Here is a 19,094-nt window from a genome sequence, read left to right as displayed (position 1 = left end):
TTAAAAGGGAGTTAATTTAGGTCTATGAATGATAATTATACTACAAAACACATTTCCAAGAAATGTCCTTTGCTTACTATTTCATGAATATCTCTCACACTACTATGAATTTATTATTGGGGTTTTAGACATTGTATAGTAGATGTAGGGTGACAAAAAGGAAAGCCCATCCCCAGGCCAGGGCTGAACCCCAGCAAAAAGGAAGGTTCATCCTAAGGCTAGGTCTAGCCTATCTGGGGCAAAAACCAGCTCGAATAAGACCCACCTTCACTAGGTGAGACGTAATTAGAAATGCCCCTCCTTGGCATGACTAAACATGCAGGCAAGGATCTATCTTTGTCGAGGATATAAAGTAGTGCCTTGGGAAATCCGCTTGCCGAGCACAAGATTTGGCGGCAAGTACAATTTACTAAAAAATCTTCTCAATAGCTGAGTTTGGGTCCCACTTTTGGCACACGACAAAACGTGTTGAAAAAGTGATATAGACTCAGAGACCCACTCCGACCCTATAAGTGATGGGTCTCTAAGAGAGAGGTATAAAAGGGATGGGAAAATCAAAGTAGGGGTTGGAACCAGAATTAGGGAGAGAAAAGCGTGAAAATAGATGGCAATCTCAAAGGTAAGAAGGTCTAACTTAGACCTAAAAATGGTGAACTTAGCCACTTGGTAGCCTCCTCGGCTAGCCAAATTCCATAATAAGTTGTTATCGAAACACCATTTAGTCACCACCTTTTACCACAAGAATTTCTCTAGGACATCCCATTTTGGGCTAAACCCAATTCGGAATACAAATTAATCGGGAGTTTGACCCTAACCTGCCTAGGGTTGTTGGGAAAACACCACCGCAGTAGACATTTGGAGTTTCAATTTGAGAACAAGAATGAATTAATTCCAATAAGAAACATGTGGGATATGATTTATTAAATTTGTCTCTATTAGCTATATTTGGGAAGAATTGGGATTTGTAACCCTTTGCTTGCACTCTACTCTCACCACCCAAGAAATTAATGCACCAAAGTCAACTCTCAATTAAATGCCCTATCTCCCTAATTTAGAATACTCTTCCCCACACTATAAAAAGAGGTGGAATGCTTGATCCAAAGCAATCCACTTCCTTAGAGCTCTTTAGGAAGTAACAAAGAAAAAGTAATTTGGTGCTTTGTTCCTCTTGGTCTCGTATAACTAGAAGGGTAAAAACTGGTCCTCCAAGTCTCGAGTTCTCAACCTGATACTTGACCTCACTCCTCCAAAGTTCTTATAGGAGTACCTTGATTCTCATTTGGGATTTTAAAGGAAGTAACAAAGAAGCAAACCTTGTGGTTTGTCCTCCTAGTTTTGCCACAATAGGACAAAGCGCTGGATGAATTCTGACTATCAATTGGCCCAGCTGGGTTAAGAGCCCTAATTTTGCTTCACCTTTACCCGATCTATCACTCTCTCCTTTCTGCTCTCACAGTCGCTCACTCTCGAAGTCTCGACTCTGCTCTGACCTTGTCGTCACAGACCCACGACGAGAGCTCTTTCTCCTTCTTGCCGCCAATAATTCTCTCTATCTCGCTTGCCCCTGATCTGAATCGGAACCACTGAGTCGATTTTTTTTTTCTTTCCCTTTTTGCCTTCCCTTCTCTCTGTTTTTTCATTTTTGGATTTGGGGCCTTGGGCCCTTTTGCTCATGTTTGTATTGTTGTGGCTCGTTGTGTCTCTCTGACTCAGAGACCATAGTATATATATATATATATATATATTTATATTTTTTTTTTTCAGGGAAAGGAATTTGGCTTGTTCTAGTTAATCCAACAAAGTTAAATATTTCCTCTTCCTTTAATTTGTCTATTTGTTCATTTTTTACTTTAATTATGTAATTTGTGTGGACATTATACGGTGGTAGTGGCAATGTGGCATTTTAAGCAAGGTTTTCAGACCCGGACCGTTCATTGAACCGTAAAAGGGAGAGGTTCAAGGGCTTTGAGGTTGGACCGAGGTCGAACCGGGGTCGAACCGTGATGACGTCATAATTAATTTAATAATTATTTTAAACATATATAAAAACATTAAATTAATTAAAAAAAATAGAAAAAATAACTAAAATAGCCTAATTCATTTAGAAAAGCTTATTTCTAAAAAATACATAAAACTTACAAAAATACAGTACAGAATTACACATTGTTACACACTAGACAAAAAAAACTCCTTCCCATCAAAAATGCATGAAAGAAACAAGTCACTAGACAAAAAAACTTTTCAAATGTAACATCCTTTCCACAAGTTAATTGAACCATAATACAAAAACTGATCCCTAAAACATCCTAATCCCACATTCACTTTTCCTTTTCAACTTTCCACAGAACCTACTCATTATGCAACAGACCCAAAAAAAAAAAAAACTAAATAATTAACTTGTATTGCTGGGAAAGCATAGGGTTTCTGAGAATAATGTCTTCTTATCTGGGAAAGCACAGGGTTTCTGCAAGTCATTGGTACTTGTATTACTGTTTTTGCTTCTTCTCACTTTGACTAGCTATTAGCTTACTTTTGTTTCACACTGTTTTTGCTTCTTCTCACTTTGACTAGCTATTAGCTTACTTTTGTTTCACATTTTGATTGGTCATTTCTTCTTCATTGTGCTTGTCAAGTATATTAATATGTGGTCTGATAGCTGTAGTTAAGTAAATTTGAAATCTAGCATATTCAGATGCTATGTTAATTATGAGATTTCAATTATGTTGAGATTGCTTTTAGTAATGGGGCAAATGATTTGAGAATAATGCAAATATTATTGAAACCAACAGCAATAAAAAATACAAAAAAAAAAAAAAAAAAACATGCAGCAAGAAGTTGCAGACACAACAAAGTAATTTTGGCAGACAGAAGCACCAATTGACCCAAATCAATTTTCACAATTACAATAATATCACAAGCCTTGTCTTCACATACACCAACACTTCAGATCTATATCATCATCCACAATCAATTTTCAATTGACCCAAATCAATTTACACACCAACACTTCAAATCTATATCATTATCCACAATCAACTTGCAAATATTAACAAAGAAAAAACAGATTAAAGTACCAACGACGGCGACGGCGACGGCGACGAGGCACAGAGTGAGCTGCGACGGGGACGAGGGAGAGAGGCAGAGATGAGTGTGAGAGAGTGAGCTGCGATCTGGGTTGAGCTGTGACGGCAACGAGGGAGAGAGGTAGAGACGAAAGAGTGATTGAGACTTTGAGAGAGTGAGGAAGAGATCTGGGCTGAGCTGCAACAGTGCGACGGCGACGAGGGAGAGAGTGATTGAGAGAGTGAGGATTGAGGAAGAAATCTGGGCTAAGCTGCGACAGTGCGACGGTGACGAGGGAGAGGCAGAGACGAGAGAGTGATTGAGACTTGAGAGAGTGAGGATTGAGAGTGATTTTTGAGAGAGGCAGAGACAAGTGAGGATTGAGAGTGATTGAGAGAGGGTTTCAGAGTGAGGCTAAGAGTGATTTTTGAGAGAGGGTTTAAAAAAAAAAAAAAAAAAAAAAAAAAAGGCTGAAATTAGGGAACCGTCCGAACCGTGTGAACCGGTCACGGTTCACAGACCCGGACGGTCGGACCACGGTCCGGACGGTTCCATGCTTTTTTCGCATGGAACGGTTCCTTACCTTAAATGGACCGTGAATCTGAACGGTTCCCGGGTTTTCCGGTCGGACCGTACGGTCCGGTCCGGGTTTAATAACCTTGATTTTAAGAGCAGCATACAATGCAAGCATATTTCAGTTATACAAGAAATGGCATGATTTTTGCATAAGGAATTTATGATTCAATTAATGGAGACAGTAACAAATTCCAAAATTCAATTTCAAGCGTATGGAGGAAAACACTAATATAAAGAAATAATTTCATTTTCTCGCTGAAGGGAAAGGAAAAAAAACAATCGAACCATTGATTTTATAGACTAATCAAAATGAATTGGGACGAAGAATTCTGAAAGTCAACCCAAAATTTTGCCTTGTGGTCCTCCTTGTTACTGAAACCTGAAGATCTTAATATTCAATCTGTCATGTTAGATTTTTGAAGTTGGAAATATTCTACCTTTTAGCTCAATAAAATGAATAATCCACCTATTGTATACTTTCTTTTGTAACGAAAATTAGAATTCCAATCCCAGACTATCAAATCATATAAAATAAAAAAGCCTAATTCTTGAATGCATATTAATCCACATATAATTGAATTAGCTCATACATGAATCATTTACCCTATTCATACTATGTGACATTGATTTCATTTTCACCCACCCATTTCTAGGAGAATCTATCTCTTATAGTATAAATTATATGAATTGTGGATTTATCTCTCACATTGTATTAGCTTCTCACAAGGTATGGCTCCCACACCACATACTATATATGAGAGGAAATTATGCATATATCCAAATCATTGAATCATACGAATCAAAAACGACATTCGAACTGTCCTAAAAATAAAAAATAAAAAATCCTCTACCTAGTGAAAGTCAAAATAATATACATGAGATAAATATTGCTTTCCTCACGATGATTCTCTCCTTCAAGCTTTCAATTTCACTAGCATTTCCTTGCCAAATGTGAACACTACAAAACTAGTGCCTCAATTTTAGTTCTTCTATTTGGATTTCAAGTTTTCAACCAAGTCTTGCTCTTATTCAGTTACACAGAGTCATAATTAGTTCCACCCCTATTGAATGCTAGGATTGCCTACCAAGAGTGAAACTGTGAACTATGTTTAAACAATTGAGTAATGGTGATAAACTGCTAATACATTAATGAACACAAACCCCAAACCAGCAGTTACATATATAAACGACGTCAAGTTTACCATTTTGTTAATGTTACACCACTTAATAATATTTTATAAAATTAAGATTTTAAAAATAGATTACTTATTCTCATTTTTCTTAATATGAATATTAAGTTTCTTGTTAATTGGAAGTTGGACACTAGTATACACTTGTCTTGAGTAATGAACACTTGAAGTTCATTTGGTTGGAGGGGTGGAAAAATAGGAGGATAGAAAATGGAGAAGGGATAGAAAAGTTGGATGATAAAAGAGATTTTGTTTTCTCTCTTATGTGTTTAGTTTGAAAGATGAAAAAGTAGAGGGGTGAAAAACTTATTTGTTTAGTTGAAAAGAAATGTAAGTGGATTGAAAATAAAGTTTGTATAAAATTACTCTCATGCTCCAATTACATAATATAAAAAACAATTTCCTTACAATCATTAAAAAAAATACTTATTATCAATTTAAATTAAAAGAATAACATCCTATATAAATTAACATGTCATTAATATTATAATAATATTTTATTTTTCTTTGTTATTTTATTTATATATAACCATTCGAGGTGTCTTCTTTAAAATAAAAATAAATAAAAAAGTGAAAGCCACCATTTGTTATAAACTAAAGAACCCACCGTTGATAAAAATAAATAAATAAATAAAACAAATAGCCAAAAATGCAAAGGTAATTGTTTGACTAAAAAGAAAAAATTTTAAAAATAAATTTTTTTAAAAAAAGACAACAACACAACATGAACATAATAGACACAATGAAGAGGGAGGGTCAAATTTGATCTTTGGCTGTCATAATGATTTCTCTTTAGTTTCTCTTCAATTTTGGGAGAAAACACTTAGACCTCATGAATGATATTTCCACAAATCCACTTAACTAAACACCAATTTTTTTCCCTCCCCATTTTCTTTCATTTTTTTCAATTCTTCCTAAATTCTACCCAATCAAACGGACCTTAATGCCAACAAAGTTATTTTTCTCGAGTCTAAGGTAACCAATTGAACCAAGGCCATGAGAAATGCTTCTCTAAAAGGGAATCCACTTTCCCAATTTGAGGATTTAGGACAGATAATATTAAACGTTGATTGAGTCCTTTATTTGGAGTAAGAAAAAGTTTTGGGCTTGTGCGTTAATCCTACAAATTTGTTATTCTTCCATGAGCAATTGTGTATTGCATATTGCATCAAGTATGAGCTCAATCGTGTCACAAGTACTCCAAGCTCTTTTGAGTTTTTTCAACGTGTTCAAGTCAAAGCAGATGCGGAATGACTCTCTTACCCTCCAATCCACCTCTCCTATTTTTTGCCTTTGCTAGCTTCTTCACACATGGGCTTGGCCTAGAAAGAAGTACCATAAGTATTCTGACATTCGGCCCAGACATGGGCCCTAGGCTTACTAGGGTTGAATTTTTGGTGGGCCCAGTTCGGCCAATTTGGTAGACTATTTAATGGGTTTTTTAGTTGGGTTTCATGGATCCAAATTTTTTCCAATTCGACACGTTGATTTTGCCAAATGTAAGGGCCGTATTTAATTATTTCTGGTATATGGTGCTTAAAGGGTTGGGTTATCAATGCATTGCATTATGGGCTTTGGGATTTGTCTCTTTTTTATTATTATTATTATTATTATTATTATTATTATGTAATTATTTTCATTTGCCCGAAAGAAGTGCAAAAACTAACATCTTAACAGGTTTCATCTATACGTAGTAATGAATCTTCAACTCTAAACGAAATACACCATACACTTTTTTTTTTTTTTGGAGCTCAAATACACCATAACATAGGATCAACATAAAGAGAGCAAAAAAGGGAAACAAATCTTTATGCAGATTATCAACAACAAAAAAGAGGGGGGAAAGAAGAAGGATATACCTGTACCAGACAGATACCACAGTAGTTGTTGGTTACTTGGTCCTAGACATTAATTTAAATCTAATTAAACATTAAGAAGTCTTTAGTACACCAAATAAGATAAGGTCAATGAGATACTCCACAGTTACAAGCAATTTGAGTTAAAGAATTTACGCAAATGTCTTTGTCTTGTTGCGCAGCGAATTCTGCAGCCGACAACGGTGGAAATTTTCACTAATGTGGACAGAGTCCAACATAAATAGGAGCTTCTCAGTCATTTCAATAAATAAATATAGCAATATTATATACCATCAACATCAGGTTTATATTATTTTTGTCAAAGCAACCTTTAATCTGCACAATGCCATTGAAGAGGTCCCATTTGATAGGTTTTAATATATATGTGACGACAAGTAGTGGTTATACGGGTAAAGACATTTGGTTCACCTAATTAAATAAAAAAATGTGACAGAGTTAAACAATTACCAAGTTTTTGCAAAAATATGGACCGCTTCTCCCATTCCTCTCTATAAATAAAAATTTCAATATTGCTATGTTTCTTATCCCTCCCTCAACCAAGAATAGTATATCATATAAGATAGAGATAACCTCCTCAAATATAATGAAAGGTGTTTCTTTCCTTGCGACTGTGGCCATTTTGGCCTTGGCATCCTCCTTTGTTTCTGCCTATGATCCTAGTCCTTTGCAAGACTTCTGTGTTGCAATTAACGACATCAAATCTGGTGGTATGTATAAAACACACTCTCAATATTATTAGCAGTAGTAGTATTATCAATCAAGTTCTTTTAAATTTATTATAAGTTCTTACATTAATAAAATTATTCCCCAACGGTTTTTTCCCCCCTAGATGACATGTTACAGTACATTGTTACACAATCGTCTTATTTGCAACAATGACTAACTTTTCTTTCTTTGTGTAGTGTTCGTGAATGGAAAATTTTGCAAGGACCCTGCAATGGTCTCAGCAAATGATTTTTCCTTTTCTGGACTTAATATTCCCGGAAACACTGGAAACAAAGTCGGATCAAATGTCACTCTAGTGAATGTCGATAAATTAGCAGGTCTCAACACTCTTGGCATTTCTTTGGCTCGCCTTGACTTTGCAGAATATGGCCTAAATCCTCCTCACACTCACCCTCGTGGCACTGAGCTTTTTGTAGTCATTGAGGGTACTTTCTTAGTTGGATTTGTCACATCCAACCCAAACAAACTCTTCACCAAAGTTCTAAACAAGGGAGATGTCTTTGTATTCCCAATTGGTCTCATTCACTTCCAATTCAATATAGGGAAGACTGTTGGTCTTGCCTTTGCTGGTCTCAGCAGCCAAAATCCTGGGGTGATCACCATAGCAAACGCGGTCTTTGGATCTGTTCCACCCATCAATCCTGATGTTCTCATCAAGGCCTTCCAACTAGACAAGAATGTAGTTGAATATCTTCAAAAAGCATTCGCGCCAAACTAGAATTCTGAAAAATCTTTCAAATAGTGAGGGTGAACAACTATAAAATTTGAATAACATTTGTTTGGTTTTCCTTATTGTAATGTCATTTGAATAATTATTATCAAATAAAATGGTTTCATTGTGTTATTTGCAAGGCAATACAATTTGTGCAAGACTAAATCTTGATTACACCTTGGATCCAAGACGTTTGAAACCACAAATGCCTGTACTATTATATATAAACTGAACAATATTGTATTAAGAATACAAAAAAAAAAAAAAAAAAATCATTTTAAAAAATGGCAAGCCAAGTTGGGGGTTCGGTAGTACCTATTTTATGTCCAAAAACCATTCCTAAAGGTAACGTTGAAGTTTTTTTCTTTTTTTTTTTTTGGTTACAATGCGGAAGAGGAGTTTAAATCTTATATGTCTTTGTTGGAAATACGAAAATATGATAGTTGAGATACAAGGTTCTTGGCGTTGAAGAAATATTTTTGAGTACTCTTGAAATAGTATAAGTATGGACATTTGTGTTGTATTCAGAATTTAAGTATTTAAATAAAATTATTTTTTATGCCCTAATTTTTTATGTAGAAAATAATGGGAAAAATATACAAAACTCTTTGTGGTGGTCTACCTTTGCATAAATACAGTGATGTTAATGGATAAAGCTTTTCATATTGTGCATGCTGACTACCAAAATAATTGCTAATAAATTCAATTACCATTGAGTTTTCATATCAATTAATGATTTTTGATGTAAGAGGTATACTTGACTCATAGAGAATATTAACTTACATGTTAAGGTATTAGTTATAGACACTTCATTTTGTACCTGTTAAGAAATTTTGGTCCTCGGCCCCAATAATGAGCTTGACATATGTCAACCAAGGTTATTTAAAGAGTTCACAATAGTTTGGACGTAATCACAACTCAAAAGTGTTCAAATTGCATTGTAAACGATTTTGAAAAATGTCATTTTCTCACTATTTTGACCATACCTTTTGATCCACAAATAATTTTTAAGTAAGGTTTATTTCATTGGAAAGTAGACATCCTGAGTTTCAATACAGACATAAATTTTGCCTAAATTTGAATTTATATTCAATGAGTTAAGCTAGGCCATCAGAGCTGTCAAATCAGGGTTTCTAGAGAGCATGCGTACACATGAATCATGCATGCACCATGCGTATGCAGGCCAATTTTTTGGGTTCCATAACTTCATTTTTAAGGGCCCAAAACATCATTCTTTGGTATGAGCCGGCCCCTAGACCCTTGGAAACATCCAAAGACCATTAAAAAGCCCTGAAAATCCTAATTTTAACTTATAAATACTCATCTTATATCTCCAATCAAAAGCCTAGCTAGAGAGAGTGATTTTTTGTCCTTCATCTTCTCTAAAACCCTATTTTCTATTTTCAAAACCCTAAGGCAGGGCCTTAGCACATTTTTTACAAAATTAAAACCTCTCTTTAGTTTGTTCTAAGGTAGAAAGTTTGCTTTCAAAATTGCTTTCTAAAACCCTTTTCAAAACCTTTTGTTCTTGAGTTGTAATTACTAGCAATTATTGTGTTCTTTGATTATCTTTGTCTTCTCCATCTAACCTTTGTGTTGTAGGCACTAAGGGGTCGGTTAAACAATCTCAAAACTATGATTTTAAAGCAAGGTGAGTCTCTTTTCTATGATCTCCCACTTTGCTACATAGGATTCACATGATTCTTTGTTTAATACTATATCAAGTGTTCTTACTTGTTTTAGTTGATTTTATGATCTTTTTTCGTTTATTAATCTAACCGTGGTTTAGTATATTTTGTTTTTGTTCTCTTTTGTTTCTTTAGTTCTCACATGATTCCTCTTAAGTTTGACATGTTTATTTAGTTAATGTTAGTTTAGTATAATTGTTTGTTTTGTTTCATGTTTGTTTGTTTATATTGATATTTTTTTATATTTTCTTTATGTTAGTTTAGCATTTAGGGTTCTACTATGCTTGTTTGATTTATATGTTTATATCTTTGAATGATTAAATCTGTAAAAATGTAATTTTTTTAATCTGTGCTAAAGAATGCATACGCATCATCGATTCTGCGTGCGCATGGCTCAACCATACGTACATATAATTGAGTATGCGTGCGAACCCTGAATCCAGATTAGGGCAAAATTCTTATTTTTGTTTATTTAGTTATTTTTCACATGATATTTGATTCTATTTGACCATGTTTTGGTTAATTAATTGTGTTTAATTATTTTTCATGATTGTTTGGATCTGTTTGCCATGTTTGGTTTATTTTATAATCTTTCCTTATGTGTGTGATTTAATTGTTGTCTTTTCCTTTTTATAATATGTTTGATTGTGTTTTATTTGTTTCCTTTTATATATATGTTGTGATGTTATTTCCTTAAGTGCATGATGTATGTTCAAGTTAAGGATTAGAGCTCTCTTAAAAAACTCTTTAATTAAATATGGCCTAGTAATACATAATGGAGGCCAGCCCACAAGGTGGGCAGTCTTGGGTGCCTAACAGCTTCCCAAACTGTACCCAAACTTCAGATCCATAATCTAGTATGTAGACCCATGCATGTAATTGATTGGCCCAAAAGGCCCAATATGGTTCATAAAGCTAATCTAGGTGACGACTCCACTTTTCTCCACCACAATCCACTCGGCTGGGGCATACTCTCCGTTGCACCCACATTAGTAGAATCGAGATTTTGGTTCAGGAGCAAGATTAAGATAAAATATATAGGAAGAAATTGATTCAAAAAAAATTAACATATAAAAAGTTAATTTATTAAACTAAATACTTGATTAGCATAGAAAATATAATGTAGATATAAGTTCTAATTTAATTTATTCATTCTTGGTTCAATTTTTATTTTTTTTTTATTTTTAAGCTTAATGTGTTAGTATGATCATTGCCATGCCTAAACTACTTCATAATTTAAGTTGACTATAAATATATATTTCAAACAAGTAATATACATACATATATATATATATATATATATATATATATATATATATATATATATAATGTTTTTTGTATAATCTTGTAGACACCCCATTTTCCTATATGCATTTAATGCTATTAAGTGGACAAAAAGTAATTTCAAGCCTCAAGTGGCAAAAATGCCACTTTAGCTCCAATTTCTTCACATAAGATAAATCTTGAAGTTATAACGATGAAAACAACAAGCCACAAGCCTCAATCAAATCACTAGAATAAAAGATATCATCAAATCAAGTTTTAATAGTTAATATACATCTATGTGGTTAAGTTTGATCATGTGTGATTATGAACAATTGATTTTGATTGGTCCCATGTGGATTTAATTTAAAATATATAACATTTTGTGTTCCTATTGGTCAAGACTAAATATAATGGTGGAATTGCATGCACTTTATTAATCCGGATGTCAATGTATTAATGATCCTTTAAATTTTGGTGATATTAGTCTTTTTAAAGGGATTGATTCAATGATAATCTGGGCATATTAATTCTGAAATAGTGTTAATGTTAAAAGGGAGTTAATTTAGGTCTATGAATGATAATTATACTACAAAACATATTTCCAAGAAATGTCCATTGCTTACTATTTCGTGAATATCTCTCACACTACTGTGAATTTATTATTGAGGTTTTAGTCATTGTAAAGTAGATGTAGGGTGGCAGAAAGGAAAGCCCATCCCCAGGCTAGGCCTAGCCCATCCAAGGCTGAACCCCAGCAAAAAGGAAGGTTCATCCTAAGGCTGGGTTTGGCCCATTCGGGGCAAAAACTAGCCTGAATAAGAGCCACCTACACTAGGTGAGACGTAATTAGAAATGCCCCTCCTTGGCATGACTAAACATGTAGGCTAGGATATATCTCTATCGAGGATATAAAGTAGTGCCCTGGGAAATCCATTAGCCAAGCGTAAGATTCGGCAACAGGTACAAGTTACTAGAAAATCTTCTCAATGGCAGAGTTTGGGTCCCACTTTTGGCACATAACGAAATGTGTAGAAAAAGTGATATAGACTCAGAGACCCATTTCGACCCTATAAGTGATGGATCTCAAAGAGAGAGGTATAAAAAAGGATGGGAAAATTTGAGTAAGAGTGGAACCAGAATTAGGGAGAGAAAAGAGTGAAAATAGAAGGCAATCTTAGAGGTAAGAAGGTCTAGGTTAGACCTAAAAAGGGTGAACTTAGCCACTTGGTAGCCTCCTCGACTAGCCAAATTCCAAAATAGGTCATTATCGAAACACCATTTAGTCACCACCTTTTACCACAAGAATTTCTCCAAGACATTCCATTATGGGCTTAACCCAATCCAAAATACAAATTAATCGGGGGTTCAACCCTAAGCAGCCTAGGGTTGTTGGGAAAACACCGCCATAGTAGACATTTGGAGTTTCAATTTGAGAACAAGAATGAATTAATTTAGATAAGAAACATGTGGGATATGATTTATTAAATTTGTCCCTACTAGCTATATTTGGGAAGAATCAGGATTTTTAACCTTCTACTTGCACTCTACTCTCACCACCTAAGAAATAAATGCACCAAAGTCAACTCTCAATTAAATACCATTTCTCCCTCCTCTAGAATACTCTTCCCCTCACTATAAAAAGAGGTGGAATGTTTGATCCAAAGCAATCCACTTCCTTAGAGCTCTTTAGGAAGTAACAAAGAAAAGGTAATTTGGTGCTTTGTTCCTCTTGGTCTCGTATAACTAGAAGGGTAAAAACTGGTCCTCCAAGTCTCAAGTTCTCAACTTGATACTTGACCTCACTCCTCCAAAGTTCTTATAGCTTGATTCTCATTTGGGATTTTAGAGGAAGTAACAAAGAAATGAACCTTGTGGTTTGTCCTCCTAGTTTTGCCACAATAGGACAAACACCGGTCCACTTGGTCTTGGGTTTGTGGCTAAGTAACTTGTTGCCTCACTCCTGGACAACCTCTAAGATGAATCTTTCCCCTCCTTTGGAGTGCTTTGCATGCATATATGTCTTTCTAACTTTTTTTTCTTCAATAATATGCTAGAAACTAGGGTCTATGTATGTGTTTGTTTGAATATGATTTGAATGAATTATGATATGTTTTGTGTATATGATATTTTTGTTCCTAGGATTCTACTAATTTTGATGCTAAAAATGTTTCTAGCTTCATCACATGGAACACACATAATCACTATATTTTTTATTCAAATAATATGATCACATGCTTAGATTATGGTTTATACTAATCACACACAATCATCATGTTCTTAACTTCCAATCCAAATGATGTGATCATATAATAATATTAGGATCTTTCACCATGCATAAATGAGCACTTATTTCAATCTTGAATAAAATGCTCTTGGATGTCTATAACATGTTGTTTGCTTGGAGGTTGTAACATGACTACTAGTCACCATAATCTAGACGATTGGAATTCACCAAGCAAGGTAGGTGCCTAACCCATTCCCACATTACATCCACCTTTCAACTTAGCCTTCAAAATTAAATCAATATTTTTCTGTATACTTTTCAATTTCTAGATTGTAAAGAGGGAAATGGTTGTGATTCAATATGAAAAAAGGCCAGCACTCACTCTTCAGAAAAATATCTAGCCATTTAGTTTTTCTTATATTGTATCTTGGACAAAGGCAATGTGAAACCCTAGTTATTTACAAATTAATGTGCAAATTTCAATCAATAAAAAGAGGTATTTTTATGTACTTAAAAAAAAAGTGGTGATGAATCCATGTAAAACCATGATTTTAGGGGGGAGGGTATCATTAGTCGAACTACCATTTTGAAAGGCACTAACACAACTCTACCCTTTCATGCGTGTTTGGCCCAACTTAATCAAGCGGGTCGGGGGTGCAATTTGTCACAAAAATTATGTTCTTAACATGCAAAAATGCATGTGAATAAAATACTGTTGAATAAAATACTATGGGTCATATAGACACATATCTTTGGTGGAACGGATCACTAGATTGCTGGATCTTATTCTTCGCTTGCTTTACTAACTCCTCACAATTGCTTCTCTTTTGTGAAACACCTCCAAGTCGCTGGAGAGGCTATTAAAGTCTCTCTTAATTTTCACACTCCAAAGATGGCTTATTTTGAGAGCACTAAAAACCAATATGTATGTTCACTCACTATTACCCATTATCTGACTACTTTGGGAGTACCTTGAATACTAGTAAAGATTCACCCACTATCTAATAAATGATCCCTAAAAGTACTCAACTGCTAAGTTTAAATTACTCCACTACTAATATTAATAGCTCATACCAGTATCAATTAGTTTAAATTTAAACTCACTTATCAGATAACCCATGTAGACAATCCATGGGCCATGGTTTATGGGTTGGGTCAAACCCATCCTAATTTCTACCAAATACAAATGTTAATTTTCTAATACTATAGTAAGTCCAATTATTACATACAAAATTATCAACATTTCATGTTTTTGATCTACAAGAGGTAAATGAGTTTTTACCTTATTGCTCTCTCTCTCTCTCTCTCTCTCTCTCTCTGTGGAAATAAAATGGTGAGCAATATGAGTAAATTAAACAATGCATTTTGCGCGTAATATTTTACAAGTATAATACTATAATAGTTAGGGATGACAACACCCCTCACCCCCCCCCCCCCTCCTAAAAGGGGACAGGTTGGAGATAAGACACCCATCATCCAATCTTAAAAATTTTGAAGAATTCATTTAGTTTTTGTTTTTTGTTTATTTAAAATTTTCAATGAATATTTTTCATATCTCTTTGTATAACATTTATTGAATAAAATATTGGTGAAATTCCTTAAGTAAAGTACATTAGATTATTCAATTATATTCAAATACATAATTGCATTGATTTTTCTTATCTTCAATTACAAGTTTGGAACCAAACTTTATTCAATCCCAAAAACATCCAAATACTCTTTCTCACAAATACAAAGGTTAGAGGTTGCACCTTGCACAATACCCTTAAAGAGATTTCTCTCTAACCAAACTAACAAACCAAAGATTCATGGGATCAACAATGGTTCAGACACAAAATTTTTTACAACCTTTGAGTTCGCAAGTTTTAATGGTTCTTATCTAGACCAATCATATATGTTACTTTTTCATCTACCAAAAACAATTTGCTACATTAGTCAGATGCGAAAATTTTTGTCAATTTTTTGTGTGTCTAACTATCTCTTCAAGGGATTACTAATCTCACAAGTGGTGGTCCAAACTCATTTGAGAGTTTTTTTAAGTGGGCCCAAGAAATGTAGGTTGACTCTTTTGTCCTTCAATCCACCTGGCTAATTTTTCCCTTTTGATGACTTCTTCACACGAGGCTTGAATCTTGATCCACAAAATTAGAAAGAAGTACTTAAGGTGTTATGGCTAAGCCCAGCCACGGGCCCTTGGCGGCCTAGTATTGGATTTTTGGTAGGCCTAGGTTGGCCAGCTTAGTTGGTAGACTCCATGCTTTTGTAAGCTATATTAATGGGCCAAAATGGCCCATTAGCATTAATTTTTGAAATATTTAGCAACAGAGCACTGTTTCGGAAATAATTAGGGAAATACCACTTTTTCTGGTACTCGAGCTTGGTGAGCTCGAGTACCATCTTTTCATTGGTCAAACATCTTCTCAAAAAAAAAAAAACGCCGCTATAGGGCCCGAAAACGTCACTATAGGGCTTAAAAACGCCACTATAGGGCCCCTTGAACCTGTTATAGGACTTATAAAAAAAATTTGCAGGAAAACGCCGCTATAGGGCCCAAAAACGTCACTATAGGGCTTAAAAACGCCACTATAGGGCTCCTTGAATATGGGGCGATGGTGGATTAAAAAAACATGGTACTCGAGCTCACCAAGCTCGAGTACCAGAAAAAGTGGTATTTCCCTAATTATTTTCGAAACAGTGCTCTGTTGCTAAATATTTCAAAAATTAATGCTAATGGGCCATTTTGGCCATATTAATGGGTATTTCGGTTGGATTTCGTGGACCCAAATTTAGACAATTCCAGGAGATAATTTTTCCATAGGCATAGGGCTATATTTATGGGCTTAGATTACTGGCGTATGATCTTATGCGCTTGGGCTATCAATTCATAACATTTATAAAGGCTTCGGGATTTGTATATTTGGTAGATAAGTCTTTTCATTAGTTCAAATGTACATCAACAGGCCTCATCTGTAAACAGTATAACTTTTTTTTTTTTTTTTTTGGGAGTACAAATTCACCGTCAACATTAAGAAAGAACGAAGGAGAAAAGCAAGAATATGCCTGGTAGTTGTTGGCCACCTGGTTTTAGAAAACCATTAAATCTAACTAATACTTAAGATTAAGAAGTCTTTAGTACCCACCACTTTAGATTAGGTCAAGAAGAAAAGGTCAAAGAAGAGGAAAAGCAAGAACATAAGAATAATGTTATTCCGCAGATAGCATGTTGCAGCCTATGAGGCTGGAACATTTCAGTAATAATTATTGCTTTCTTGATTGATTTTGGCCAAAGTAACATTAAAACTACAAAATTCCATTTGATTATGTTTTAAGATTGTACGACAAGTAGTGGTTAAAGAAATTTGGTTCACCTAATTAAATAGAAAAATGTGACCAAGGGTTGAACAATTACCAAGTTTTTGCAAAAACATACACCGCTTCTCTCAATCTCCCCTCTATAAATAGACATTTCGATATTGCTATGTTTATCATCCCTCACTCAACCAAGAATAGTATACCATTTAAGATAGAGATAACCTCCTAAAATATAATGAAAGGTGTTTCTTTCCTTGCGACTATGGCCATTTTGGCCTTGGCATCCTCCATTGCTTCTGCCTACGACCCTAGTCCTTTGCAAGACTTTTGTGTCGCAATTAACGACATCAAGTCTGGTGGTATGTATAAAACACACTCTCATTATTATTAGCACAAGTAGTATTATCAATCAAGTTCTTTCGAATTTATTATAAGTTCTTACATTAATGCCCCCCCTCTAATGACATTGTTGCTGTCCATTGTTATGGAAACTGTCTTATTTGTGACAATTACAAACTTTTCTTTCTTTGTGTAGTATTTGTGAATGGAAAATTTTGCAAGGACCCTGCAATGGTCTCAGCGAATGATTTTTTCTTCTCTGGACTTAATATTCCCGGAAACACTGGAAACAAAGTCGGATCAAATGTCACTCTTGTGAACGTCGATAAATTAGCAGGTCTCAACACTCTAGGCATATCTTTGGCTCGTCTTGACTTTGCACCATATGGCTTGAATCCTCCTCACACTCACCCTCGTGGCACTGAGCTTTTGGTAGTCATTGAGGGTACTCTTTTAGTTGGATTTGTTACATCCAACCCAAACAAACTTTTCACGAAAGTTCTAAACAAGGGAGATGTCTTTGTATTCCCAATTGGTCTCATTCACTTCCAATTCAACATAGGAAAGACTGATGCTCTTGCCTTTGCTGGTCTCAGCAGCCAAAATCCTGGAGTGATCACCATAGCAAACGCGGTATTTGGATCTGTTCCTCCCATCAATCCTGATGTTCTCATCAAGGCCTTCCAACTAGACAAGGGTGTAGTTGAATATCTTCAAAAAGCATTTGCACCAAAGTAGAATTCTGACATTGGGATGGTGAATCACTATGTAGTTTGAATAAAGTTTGTTTGGTTTTCCTTAATGTAATGTATTTAAAATAATTATTATAAAATAAAATGGTTTCTTGTGATGGCTTTTATGTATCATGGTGTCATTTGCAAGGCAAGGCAATTAGTGCATGACTAAATCTTGATTACATCTTGGATCCAAGACATTTGAAAGCACAAGTATCTTTATTATTAAATATAAATTGAATAGTATTGTATTAGGAATAGTCAAAATTTTTAATTTTTCATTTTTAAAAATGGCAAGCCAAGTTGAGGGTTCAATAGCACCTAATCTATGTCCAAAAACCACTCCTAAAGGTGACAATGAAGGTCTTTTTAGTTACATTATGAAAGAGGGGTTTGAATCTTAGACATTTCCATAGGAAATATTATGATCCGCTAGTTAAGATACAAGACTTTTAGCGTTGAAATTTTTTTAAGTACTCTTGAAATAGTACGAGTATGAACGTTTGTGTTGAATTCATAAATAGGAATTTTGGAAAAATATTTATACATGATAAAGAAACGTCATACTTGAGTATACGCCTTATTTTTTTATGTAGAAAATAATGGGAAAAATAGACAAAATCCTCTGTGGTGGTCTACCAATGCATGAGTACGGTGATGTTAACGGATAAAACTTTTCATATTGCACATGCTGACTACCAAAATAATTGCTATTAAATTAAATTTCCATTGAGTTTTCATATCAATTAATGATTGTTGATGTAAGAGGTGTTAGTTTTTAGACTCCTATAAACTAGATTGTTTAACCTAATTAATTAACCAAGTGAATACTTAGGTTTATTATTCAGATCTAGGTTAAAACAATAAAATCATATCATGTAAAACAACGGAAAATAAATAATAAAATGATATGATCATCCAAGTAAACCAAATCGGTAAAAAACTTGGGAAGGATTTAACCTAGCTATTCTCAAAGTAAAAAGCAAATCCACTATAGAGAATCGAAGTTTACAATAAGATTTAGACCACTAACATCTTATTGCTACTACATGTAGAACTTACTAACATGACCACATGTAAGCTTCGAATCCATGGACTCCTTCTCTATTAGGCCTTTGCAACACAAGTACCCACACTTGTGATAAAAAACACAAACTTTCCTGTATGTGACTCCAAGACCACTCTTGAAGGTTTAGATCATCAACACCTTTAATGACTAGAAAAGGCAGCAACTTCTACAACACCGGATGTTGAAATTCTTCAAGGAATAACATCGGTAGAAGATATGAGAGAGCTTTTTGGATACAAAACCCTAGGTCTACAAAAGAGGCACAAGATGCACTCTAATCTCTCTAAAAAGCCTTTATAAAAACGTGTTTAGGGTTTA

At 34.6% G+C, this 19,094-nt stretch overlaps 2 protein-coding genes across 2 annotated transcripts; both read left to right on the top strand.

Annotated features, from left to right (window-relative positions):
* Positions 1-7,219: 7,219 nt before the first annotated feature.
* LOC126726243 (germin-like protein subfamily 1 member 16) lies at positions 7,220-8,276 on the top strand. The gene is made up of 2 exons (XM_050431465.1): positions 7,220-7,413; positions 7,609-8,276. The coding sequence occupies exons 1-2, from the start codon at positions 7,221-7,223 to the stop codon at positions 8,148-8,150; spliced, it is 735 nt and encodes a 244-aa protein (XP_050287422.1). The 5' UTR covers position 7,220; the 3' UTR covers positions 8,151-8,276.
* An 8,517-nt stretch (positions 8,277-16,793) lies between these two features.
* Positions 16,794-17,836, top strand: LOC126726250 (germin-like protein subfamily 1 member 16). The gene is made up of 2 exons (XM_050431476.1): positions 16,794-16,993; positions 17,170-17,836. Exons 1-2 carry the CDS (start codon positions 16,870-16,872, stop codon positions 17,709-17,711), a joined length of 666 nt encoding a protein of 221 aa, XP_050287433.1. The 5' UTR covers positions 16,794-16,869; the 3' UTR covers positions 17,712-17,836.
* Positions 17,837-19,094: the final 1,258 nt, after the last annotated feature.

Source organism: Quercus robur, chromosome 5 (genome assembly GCF_932294415.1).
Source record: "Quercus robur chromosome 5, dhQueRobu3.1, whole genome shotgun sequence".
Classification (NCBI taxonomy): Eukaryota; Viridiplantae; Streptophyta; class Magnoliopsida; order Fagales; family Fagaceae; genus Quercus; species Quercus robur.
Note: the sequence above shows the minus strand (reverse complement) of the source record. Positions and strands in the feature narration are given on the sequence as shown.

Bases quoted from the DNA above. Each gene is read 5' to 3' on its own strand.
- LOC126726243 (XM_050431465.1), top strand. From the start codon at position 7,221: ATGTTTCTTATCCCTCCCTCAACCAAGAATAGTATATCATATAAGATA. The intron at 7,414-7,608 runs GTATGTATAAAA...TTCTTTGTGTAG, and splicing joins TAACGACATCAAATCTGGTG to TGTTCGTGAATGGAAAATTT.
- LOC126726250 (XM_050431476.1), top strand. From the start codon at position 16,870: ATGAAAGGTGTTTCTTTCCTTGCGACTATGGCCATTTTGGCCTTGGCA. The intron at 16,994-17,169 runs GTATGTATAAAA...TTCTTTGTGTAG, and splicing joins TAACGACATCAAGTCTGGTG to TATTTGTGAATGGAAAATTT.